The sequence below is a fragment of the Vombatus ursinus genome, unplaced genomic scaffold, assembly GCF_900497805.2.
Source record: "Vombatus ursinus unplaced genomic scaffold, bare-nosed wombat genome assembly UNPS02014786.1, whole genome shotgun sequence".
NCBI classification, from domain to species: domain Eukaryota; kingdom Metazoa; phylum Chordata; class Mammalia; order Diprotodontia; family Vombatidae; genus Vombatus; species Vombatus ursinus.
In genome coordinates, this window is record NW_020954564.1 from 22,404,469 (window position 1) to 22,416,550 (window position 12,082).

Below are 12,082 nucleotides of genomic sequence, written 5' to 3' on the forward strand. Positions count from 1 at the left end.
GAGAGAGATCAGAGAGAAGTCTATGGAAACCAATGTCTGAACAGCATACTTTAAAAAAATGCAATCAATAGTTTTTATTTATTAGTACACCAAATGTTGTCATGGGAATTTAATCATATTCCATGCAAAAATGATGTAGGACAGAAGGATAAATTTGAAAAAAAAAGTTTTTGTATATGTAGTTATTTGCACCCAAGGGAGAAAGACTGGAGGCAGCAAATACCAGGGAAATCAGACCAGCTCCACCATCACCATCTTGACCACCATGGCTCCTCAGATCCTAAAGGCAGCCCAGGACTTTGAACACAAAAGAGCCATGGGAATAGCAGGGCCCCCTAAATCATGAGAACTTTTTCCTACCAATCCCTTGAAGCCATCACTGAGGGAGAAATCACTGTGGAGAACGGACCCACCTCCCTCACCAGTCAGTCAATCACACATTTATTAAGTACCTCTTATGTGCCAGGCACTGTGGATAAAAAGAAATGTAAAAGATAGTCTGAGGGGGCAGCTAGATGGCGCAGTGGATACAGCACTGGCCCTAGAGTCAGGAGGACCTGAATTCAAAAGTGACTTCAGACCAGACACTTGACACTTACTAGCTGTGTGACCCTGGGTAAGTCACTTAACCCCAACTGCCTAAAAAAACAAACAAACAAACAAACAAAAAAAAACCATGGGTTCGAATTCTACCCTGGACAATCATTCAGGACAGCTAGGGGGCACAGTAGATAGAGCTCTGGCCTTGAAGTCAGGAGGACCTGAGGTCAAATCTGGCCTTAGACACATGACACTATGTGTCTGCGTGACCCTGGGCAAGTCACTTAACCCCGGGTCCCAAAGCAAAAAAAAAAAAAAAGAAAAAAAGACTGTCTGCTCTAAAGAAACTCACAGTCTAATGGTAAAGATAACAAGCCACCAACCAAGTACAAACCAGGTATGTACAAAATAAATTAGAGATAATCCATAAAGGGAAGGCACTAGGATTAAGGGGTTAAGAAGGTTTTCCTGAACAAAGTGGGATTTTAGCTGAGACTTGAAGGAAACAAGGGAAGTCAGGAGGCAGAGAGTTCTACACAATTGGGAAAGCCAGAGAAAATGCCTGGAATAGGGGCATGGAGTAGAATGCAAAGAACAGCAAGAAGGCCACTATCACTGGTTCACAGAGTATGTGGGGGAGTGTAACGAGTGAGAAGACTGGAAATGTAGGAGGGGTGAGGTTATGGAGGGATTTATAAGCAAAACAGAAGATTTTATATTTGATTCTGGAGGTTATAGGGAGCAACTGGAGTTGATAGGAATAACATGGTCAAATATGCACTTTAGGAAGATCAATTTGGCAGCTGAGTGGAAGATGGGTGGGAGTGGGAAAAGACTCGAGGTAGGTAGACTTACCACCAGGTACAATTGTCCAGATTTGAGATGATAGGGACCAGAATGTTGGCAATGCCACAGGAGAGAAGGGGAAGCATGCAACAAATGTTAGGAAGGTAAAATTGGCATGACCTGACAAATGATTCGATGTGGGAGGTGAGAGAAAGTGGGGAGAAGGAAGATGACACTTAGGTTGTGAGCCTGATGACTGAGAGTACTGCGGCAGCCTTAACAGTAATAGCAAAGTTTAGAAAGGAGATATATTTGGGGTGGGGTGGGGACAGTTGAGTTCAGTTTTTAAGATGCTGAGTTTAAGATGTCTATAGGACAGACAGTCTGAAATATCCAGTAGGTACTTGGAAAAGTAAAACTGGAGGTCACAAGGGGCTAGGATTAGATAAGTATATCTGAGAATGAGCAGCATAGGGATAATTGAATCCATAGGAGCTGATGAAATCACCTAGTGAAATAGTAAATAGAGGAAGGAGAAGCACGCCCAGGACAGAGCCCTGTGGGACACCTATGATTAATCGTTATGTCCTGGATAAAGATGCTCGGCAACATCAGAAATAGAAAATCAAGATAAGATTTTATCAATGGATGTGACATTAAAAAACATTAAAATCTGCTTAGCCACTGTGCACCTGTCCATCTGACTTGCAACTGAAATTTTCCCTAAGAGTTATATTCCCCATTAGAATGAGAGCTCCCTGAGAGCAGGGACTTACTTTGCTATTTATATTCCCAGAACTTTGTACAATGCTTTGTACATAGTAAACACTTAATAGATGGAATTTTTACACATTCAAAAGATATATTTACAATAACAGCAAAAAAGATGCATACCTGAAATTTTCTTGCTATTAACACTGAGAGATTAAAACTTATAAGCAAAGATCCAAGGATCATGGAATTAAAGAACTGAAGGACGCAGACCAAGAGTAAACTTGTCACCTGTATAATATATAGCCATGTAACCTGCGAAGTTGAAAAAGGTAATGATCAGCTAGATAAACATATACTAGTAAGAGCTCACCATATCAAGGGATTATAAAACCATCCAGAAGGCATTTAGAAACAGTCTAAACAAAAGACAGGCATTTAGTTTTTTTAACAACGAACAACCTACTACAGAATCTCAAGGGTTATAAAAGTAACCATCTATCCCAATGCTTTATTTGAATCAGAAATCCCCAGTATAATATCCATGGTCAATTAAGTCTTTCTCTGATTAAAGACTTTTGGTAATGAGCAATTCACTAGCTCATAAGACAAACCATTCCATTTTTGTATAGCTATATTTGATTGGAATTTCTTCCTTACATTAAACCTGAAATCTGCCTTCATGTAACTTCTCCCTAATTAGTTCTTGTTCTGCCCTCTGGAATTACAAATCTAAGACCTCTTCCTCATGACTGCTCTTCATATATATGAAAGTATGTTCTCCTTAAGTCTTCTCTTTTCCAAGATAAACATTCCCATTTCTTTCACTTCACTTGGGCGAGGAGACTTTATAGTATTTAAAGCAGCTAGATGCTTAGGTTCCATCTATTGTGGACAATATACTGACTTCATCTAAAAGACCATTGCATCTGCGTTTCACCAGAATGGAAACATGGCTACATAAGAAATTTTTAAGTGAGGTTTAGCACTGAATTTTATCCCAAATCCATCTGATGTGAATACAATTTGTTTTCATAACAATGGATTGTGCACATTCCCTACACAGTACTACCTTTTCTTTTTAAGGGCTGCAAAGGATCGAATATTACTTTTAATTATGAATCCAGGATTTTTAAAAAATTCATACCAGTCCTTATTAATACAAATGAGTGTTATCTGCCAAAGTAGACCCTTGGAAGATTATTCAAGTGATGCTGCTTTTGTTCAAACTGTTTTTGGAAACTTCTTTTTCAGAAATGCTTTTAGAGACAGTCTATCAGCCACGTGACCAAATCAGTTTCATTACTTTATAATGAGAGAGGTCAATCTCTCAGTACCATGGCAACACATTTTCCCTTCCCGTTTTTCCTCGTTTCACATGACTCAACTCTACTCCCTCCTTTCCCCTTTTTTTCGGAGACAACAATCTGAGGAACTAAAGGTAGGAGCTATAGTTCCAAACTAACTGGGAGCTGGGGACAGCACAAAACACAAGGAAGCCAACTAACATAAACGTTTCTAATGTTTGCTGTAAACTGATCACATCACAGGGCTGGGCATTATTCAACTTGCTTAAAACACTTGAATTTAAGTATTGTCTATATAAATAATCTTACTTTTTCAGGCATGACTGTCAGAAAACTTGGGCTTTTAGGTTTTATAGGCAAGGGATAGTTTGTTTTGGACAAAAAGTCCACAAAAAAACTAAGAATATTTTTCAAATATTGACCTGATTAGAGAGCAAGGGCCACATCTTTTGTGTGATTATATATTATCTACCACCCTGAAAGCAGTCAAAAGTTCATTGATGGTTGTGATAGAAATGATTTGCTGTAACCTCCCCACTACTACTTTTATCTATACCTGTCCTTATACTAATTAATGTCTTTGGTATAACCTTAAGTAATCATTCAGAAAACATTCGGGTATTCTCAGTTGGGAATTAGAAGGCTTTAATGAGAAAATCTCAGAGGAAAATATAACAAAGTCTCAATTTTATCTTTACAAATGTTTTATGTTTTTATTTCAGTGACTTGGTGATGGCCATTCTTCTATAGCACACCTAAATGTCCCCAGGGTAAAACTTATCTTGCGTGTCTCTTTAACAGCAATCTGGCCCATTCTGCTCCTCCCCCTTCTCTCCCTACTTCCTTGTTCATCACATGTATGCTGTGCCTGCCTGAAGGTGGCTTTTATATTAGGCTCCCAGGTTGTCAAGACAACATTCATACATTTCTAAGATAAGCCAAATAGTTATTGTGCCTTGACAATTTATCTGACAGATGCAGCACTGTGACAGGCAGCTAGAAAAATCATTGGCTCTGATGTTTTTTCTACTGTCCATTTTCCTATTCCTTAATAGGAAATCTTCAAAAAATACATAAACATACAATGCATCGTTCACAAAAATAAAATTAGAGGTAGGCTCAAAAGTTGCATTTTTAAGAAAAATGTATGGAGAAGCTAGCAAAGAATTTGATCACACATAACTAAATAGCAACCAAATAACTTTCTCCCTAGAGATAATCTGGGTTATAGTTATTAATCAAATTAAGGAAAGTTACATGATGTATATTTATTTCATATTACATGTATTATATATGTATACATGTATTACGTATTTATGTATGTATCTATGTATTGTATATTTATTTTTATATTACATGATGTATAATATCTATAAGCATAAGTTAATATATGAATAAAATGTTTATAGAACATAGACCTAGTAATTTAGTGCTGTGATTTTTAAACATAATAATCTGATATACAAAGTCATGGAAAAAAACCATGCTGAGTACGTACAAACAAAAGTCTTGTTTTTAATTGAAAAGATGGGAAAGCATTATAACCTTTCAAACACCAACCCTTCTTTCAGAAGCTAGTTCAAATCCCATCACTATCATGAAAGCTTCCTTTTTTATATATATTCCCAAATACATGTAAAAATAATTTGTAGCATGGATTTTTAAAAATTTTGAGTGCCAAATTCTGCTCCTTCCTCCACACCCTCTTTCTCCTGAGATAGCAAGCAATTAGATATAGACTATACATGTGTAGTCATGCAAAACATATTTCATGTTAGTCATGCTGTAAAAGAAAACACAGACCGAAAACACAAGAAAAACACTACATTAAGACTCCATCAGTTCTTTCTCTGAAGGTGGACAGGATTTTTCATCAAGTCCTTCAGGATTGTCTAGGATCATTATATTGCTGAAACTAGCTGAGTCATTTACAATTGATCAGCATACAATATTGCTTTCATAATATACAATGTTTTTCTACTTCTGCTCACTTCATTTTGCATCGGTTCATATAAGTCTTTACAGATTTTTCTGAAACCCCCCTGATCATTATTTCTTATAACACAATACTATTGCATCACAATCGTGTATCACAACTTCTTCACCCATTCTCCTTTTGATGGGCATCCCCTCAATTTCCAATTCTTTGCCAGCAATAAAAGAACTCCTAAAAATATATTTTGGACACATAGTTCCTTTTCATTTGATCTCTTTGGTACATAGACCTAACATTGGTATTGGGGGTCAAAGGGTATGCACAGGTTTATGGATCTTTGGCATATTTCCAAATTTATCTCCAGAATGGTTGAATCAGTTCACAACTGACCAGTAGTGCATTAGTGTCCCAATTTTACCATATCCCCTCCAACATTTGTCATTTTCCTTTTCTGTCATATCAGCTAATCTGACAGGTATAAGGTAGTACCTCAGAATTGTTTTAATTTGCATTTCTCTAATCAATAGTGATTTACAGAATTTTTTCATATGACTATGGATAGCTTCGATTTCTTTTTCTGAAAAATGCCTGTTCATATCCTTTGGCCCTTTGTCAATTGGGGAATGACTCATATTCTTAGAGATTTGACTCCCTGTTCTCCATATATTTGAGAAATGAGGTTTTCATTAGAGAAACTTGCTGTAATTTTTTTTTGCAAGTTTTCTGCTTTCCTTCTAATCTTGGCTGCATTACATTTGCTTGTGCAAAACCTTTTTAGTTTAATATAATCAAAATTATCCATTTTACTTCCTGTAATGGTATCTATTGTTTAGTCACAAATTTTTCCCTTATCCAATGATCTGAGAGGCAAGATATTCCATGCTCCCTAATTTGCTTATGGCATCACCCTTTCTGTCTAAATCACGTACCCATTTTGACCTTATCTTGGCACATGGTAAGACACTGATTTATACCTTGTTTCAGCCAAAGTGTTTTCCTAGCAATTTTTGTCAAGTAATAAGTTCTTGTACCAAAAGCTTGGATCTTTGGGTTTTTCAAACACTAGATTACAATGGTCACTTACTACAGCATATTGCATACCTACTCTATTCCATTGATCGATCCACCATTCTATTTTTTAGCCTGTACCAGATTGGTTTGATGATTACTGCTTTGTAATACAGTTTGAGATCTAATACTACTAGACAATCTTCATTTACATTTTTTAAATTGACTTCCTTTGTTATTCTTGGTCTTCTGTTCTTCCTGATGAATTTTGTTACTATTTTTTCTAGCTTTTTGAAATATTTTTGGTAGTTTGATTGGTATGGTGCTGAGTAAGTAAATTAATTTAGGTAGAATTGTCACTTTTATTATATTGGCTCAGCCTACCCACGAGCAATTATTTGTCCAATTGTTTAAATCTAGCTTTATTTGTGTGAAGTGTTTTATAAACGTGTTCATATGGTCCCTGGACTTGTCTTGACAGGTAGGCTCCCAAGTGTTTTATATTATCTACAATTGTTTTAAATGAAATTTCGCTTCAGATCTCTTGCTGCTGGATTTTGTTGGTAATATATAGAAATGCTGATGATTTAACGTAGGTTTATTTTATAACCTACAACTCAGTTGAAGTTGTTAATTATTTCAACTAGTTTTTTAGTTGATTCTCTAGGATTCACTAAGTCTAACCTCATATCATCTGCAAAGAATGAAAGTTGTGTTTCCTCACTGCCTATTCTAATTCCTTTAATTTCTTTTTCTCTAACTGCTAGAGCTAGCATTTCTATAGTGGTAATAATGGGCAACCTTGCTTCACCCCTGATCTTTTGGGAAGGCTTCTGGTTTATCCCCATTACAGATAATACTTGTTGATGGCTTTAGACAGATACTACTTACCATTTTAAGGAAAGCTTCATTTATTCCTATGCTTTCCAAAGTTTTTAACAGGAATGAATGTTGTATTTTGTCACAAGTCTGTGATTATTTTCTTAGGGAGCTCATTTATGGCTTGTCCAATTTCTTTTTCTCATATAGGTTTATTTAAGTATCCTCTTATCTCTTCTTTAAATCTGGGCAACTTATGTTTTTATAATTATTCATCCATTTCACTTAGATTGTTAGATTTATAGACTCCTAACTGCCCTAATAATGATAAAATTCTTAGGAGTTATAAGTATCATCTTCCCATATAGGAATATAAACTATTTAGCCTTATATATTCCCTTATGATTTCTCTTTCATGTTTACCTTTTAAAATTTCTCTTAAGTCTTATATCTGAAAGTCAAATTTTTTATTCAACTCTGGTAAAGAATGCCTCAAAGTTCTCTATTTCATTAAATATCCATTTCCCCCCTGAAAGATTATACTCAGTTTTGTTAGGTGGATGATTCTTGATTGTAAACCTAGCTCTTTCGCCCTCCAAAATATCTTATTCTAAGCCTTCTGATCCTTTAATGTAGAAGCTGCTAAATCTTGTGTTATCCTGACAGTGGCTCCATGATATTTGAATTTATTCTTTCTTGCTGCTTGCAATATTTTCTCCTTGACCTGGGAACTCGGGAATTTGGCTATATTTCTGGGAGTTTTCATTTTGGGATTTCTTTCAGGATGTAATATAATTGATGGATTCTTTCAATTTCTATTTTTTCCTCTGATTTTAGGATGTTAGGGCAATTTTTTGAAATATAATGTCAAGGCTCTTTTTTTGATCATGGTTTTCAGGTAGTCCAATAATTCTTAAACTATCTCTCATCATTCTTATTTCAAGCTAATTTTTTTTCAATGAGATTTCACATTAGATTCTCAATCTAATTTTTCCGATGAGATATTTCACATTTTTTCTATTTTTTTTCATTCTTTTGACTTTATTTTATTGTTTCTTGATGTCTTGTAGAATTCTAATTTTTAAGGAATTATTTTCTTTGGTAAGCGTTTGTACTTCCTTTTCCATTAGGCCAATTTTGTCTTTTTAAGGTGTTATTTTCTTCAATTTTTTTTGTGCCTCCTTTACCAAGCTGTTAACTTTCTTTTCATCATTTTCTTGCACCATTTTAATTTCTTTTTCCAATTTTTCCTCTACTTCTCTTACTTGATTTGTCAAATACTTTTTGAGTCATTCTAGGAATTCTTTTTGGGCCTTTGACCAATTCACATTTTTCTTTGAAGCTTAGCATGCAGAAGTTTTGACTTCACTGTTTCCTTCTCGGTTTGTGTCTTGATTTTCCCTGTGACCATAGTAACTTTCTATGGTCAGGTTCTTCTTTTGTCATTTGCTCATTTTCCAGCCTATTTCTTGACTGACAACTTTATGTTAAAGTTGGGCACTGCTCCCAGGTAGAGGGGGCACTATCCCAAGCTTCAGGCTTTTTCTGCTGCTATTTTCTGAGCTTGCTATGGGGGGCATGGGGGTGTGGGGGGAGTGGAGAGAGGAGGAACTATAGGTTTTTGCTTCTTCCAATGTGCTATGATCTAAGGAGAGGATGTGGTCACTGCTCTCCTGGCCTGTGAGTGAACAAAAGCACTCTTCTCTGCCCTGGAACTTTGACCAGGACCCCTGCTGCCACCAGCAATAGTTAGCTAGCACTCCTCTTAGCTCTGAGACTATAACCTAGACCTGCATATGAGCAATTTGACAGTCAGGTATTCAGTGCCTGCAAAGAGTCTCCTGTAATTTCCTTCTGAACAGTTGTACAGCCCTCTTACTATCTGTAGGTTGAAAGCTCCCAAAGCTGCTGCTGCTGCTGCTGAACTGCTTTCAAGGCCTGCTGCTGGTGCCCTAGCACATGTGGTCTGTGCTGGACTCCGAGTCCAACCACCCTACTGAGACAGAATTTTCTTGCCAACTTCCTAAGTTGTCCTGGGATAGAAAATTGTTTCACACCAACATTTTGTTGGTTCAGATACACCAGAATTTAATTTGAAGCATTATTTTAAAGTTATTTGGAGATGAAATGGGGAGAATTCAGGTGAGCCCCTGCCTTTACTCTGCCACCTTGGCTCTACCTCCCATGAATCCTTCCTTTCTTCTGAACACTTGACACTACCTAGTGTATATCCCCTTGGTTGTTAATTATCTTTTAATATTTTCATTTTGTCTCCCAACCACTTGGTAAGGTCCTTGAGGGTAGGTATTACATCTTGTATTTATACTGCTCTACATCCCACACTAAGGACACAGTTCTTTGTACACGGTATGCACTAAGCATATTTTGGTAATTTTATTTTTTCTGAAATAGTAATCTAATTTGATGTTGTGAACTTTTACATGTTATATGAAATAATGCCCACATTTAATTTTTTATCAGTGTGTTGAGCGCCTGTTCAATAAAATTAAATTGTTTAGACAAATATTCACCTCTCACTGCTAAAATTAATGTTTAAGTATAAAATTTCTTAACTTTTTTCTATTACAAAATTATGAACTAAATTATGAATTAAAAATTATTTGTGCTCATTGATTTCCCTTATTATAATTCCAGCTATAAAAAAACTATTTTAGGGGCAGCTGGGTGGCGCAGTGGATGGAGCACCAGCCCTGAAGTCATTCAAATCCGGCCTCAGACCAAACACTTGACACTTACTAGCTGTGTGACCCTGGGCAAGTCACTTAACCCCAACTGCCTTTAAAAAAAAAAAAAGGAAAAAAAAAAAAAAGACTATCTTATTCATCTTTATCCCTAACAAGTACCTAGCAGAGTCTTGTACAAAGTGAGACTTCAGTAAACACTAGCTAAATTGAAGTTAAAATTAATAAGCTAAAAACCTGAGTAGTTATTCAGTATATTACAACTCACGTTTATAAAGCACTCTGAGGTTTACAAAGCACTTTCCCCACAACAATCTTGTGAGGTAGGTAGTATGAAGTATTATTATCCTCGTTTAACAGAAAAGGGAATAAATGGGAAAAGGTTGTAACTTGCCCAAGGTCACATGGTAAGTGGCACGGCTGGGACTCAAGTATACTTTTCATTCTATCGTCTAGAAGTAAGATTCTATGGCAACAATACTAGTTGAGAGACAGATTAAAGGCTTTCGGGACCTTCGTGTGACCTTAGGCAACTGTATTTTTTTTAACACACTTAAGATCCCTAAAACAAAGCACAAAGTACTGTTAAGATGGTTCTCTTCTACTTTTAAATATGGTTTATTTTCAAAAAGGACTAAAAATTAACCTAAATATATTTACAATAAGAACAATTATATGTTCTAACTCAAAACATGCAGAATGAAGATAAAACAAGGGTCAAATTAGATTCTGTAAAATATCACTTCTATCCCATGAATAGTTGAAGGTTGTCAACTTCATTCACAAAAATTATATTTAACTATTACTTAAATTATAATCAGTAGGCACTGAAGTACCCAGTCTAATTCTTAGATACTAAATACTGAATAAAATAACACCTTCAATGAACATCCAGTAAGAAAAATGCAAAGTTTACCTTTGTTGTAGGAAGCATGTTCAGACAGTCCAGTATGAATAAAACTAATGCTTGCATTAACATCATAAACTGATTAAATTGCCATGTTAGACTAAAGAGAAAAGTAGATATGAACACTGCAAGAAGAGTCAGCCTCTGGAAAAAGAAAATTTTTAATATTATTTACATGTCTCCAGTGACAAAAGCTTTTATATATAGATTTCTTCAGAAAACAATGTCTCTCTAAACTAAATAAACTTTATTCAAATTTTAATATGAATAAATTTGAATAAACATCATTCAAAATTTATTGGACAGTTATAAACTATTACTCTGAAAACTTCCACTCTAAATTTCTGAATGTGACACTCCACACTGAAATACTCTCACACAGTATGTCTGAAATCAGAAGAGCAACGAATGGATCAACCTTTACATGAAACTGGTGGGTTTATCGTCACTGCTCAAGAATAGGTTATGTATACCATGTATCTGAAAATGAATATAAAAACATTTTATTTTCACTAGAGAAAAAGAGTTCAAAGGAGGAAGACCTAGACAAACTCAAGTTAAATAAGAAAGACTGGAATAAGAATAATTTGTTTGCATGAGGGTCCTCTGATCATTTGTCAGCTATTCTGACATTGCTTAAACAAATTGGATAGCCTTAAAAAAAAAAAAAGGATACCAAGAACTTACTTCACAAAGAGGCTGTAAGTGTGGTCTGAGCAAATGTGTAATTGCTGCTATCTGAACTGCAAAGAATGGCAGCGCCCAGTTCTCTCTCAAAGGAATGGTGAACTCTACTCTTGTGGTATCTATTCTGCACAAAATAGAAATTTCCAGAAACAGCAATAAAAGAGTGCTCCTTTTCTTAAAATTTTTGCTAAAATTAAGAAATTACACGAATTACTGATTCAAATGGTTACAAATAGATTAGCTGGACTTGGCTCTACATTTCATTTTGTCTTATTTTGTGTTTATTCATTGTAGAAAACATTAAAGAACTTCCACTTAAATGGATTATGATTTAATTACTTTGGATACTCTCACCCTGATGCAGATTGTAACCCAGTTATGTCTCTCATCTTGACGAACTTTGGTCCTATAAATCCCCCAATGAGGGTGTACCAATGTGTTCAAGGGCTTCTCTAGCCTAGGGGTTCTTAATCTGGGGTCCACAATCCCTGGAGAGATTGCAGGTGGCCAGTGAATTTGGATGGGAAAAAAATTACTTGTTTATTTTCACTGACCCTTGGTTTTTTTGTAATTCTACGCATTTTGTGCATTTAAAAATGTAGTCCAAAGGCTTAATGAACTAAAGGTCCAAGACGCAAAAAATTAAAAACCCCTTCTCAAGACCTTTTAACATTTTTGT

The 12,082-nt window shown here is 35.6% G+C and overlaps 1 protein-coding gene across 5 annotated transcripts in view; it reads right to left on the bottom strand.

The window, feature by feature from the left end:
- The window catches only part of DPY19L3 (dpy-19 like C-mannosyltransferase 3), a 92,706-nt gene that overhangs the window by 40,014 nt on the left and 40,610 nt on the right, over positions 1-12,082 (bottom strand). For all 5 annotated transcript variants that reach the window (XM_027868208.1, XM_027868206.1, XM_027868205.1 and 2 more), the window contains 3 exons: positions 11,404-11,527; positions 10,726-10,860; positions 2,221-2,352 (listed from right to left, as the gene is read on the bottom strand). In XM_027868208.1, coding sequence (XP_027724009.1) covers positions 2,221-2,352; positions 10,726-10,860; positions 11,404-11,527 — 391 coding nt within the window. The remainder of the gene's footprint in view (positions 1-2,220; positions 2,353-10,725; positions 10,861-11,403; positions 11,528-12,082) is intronic.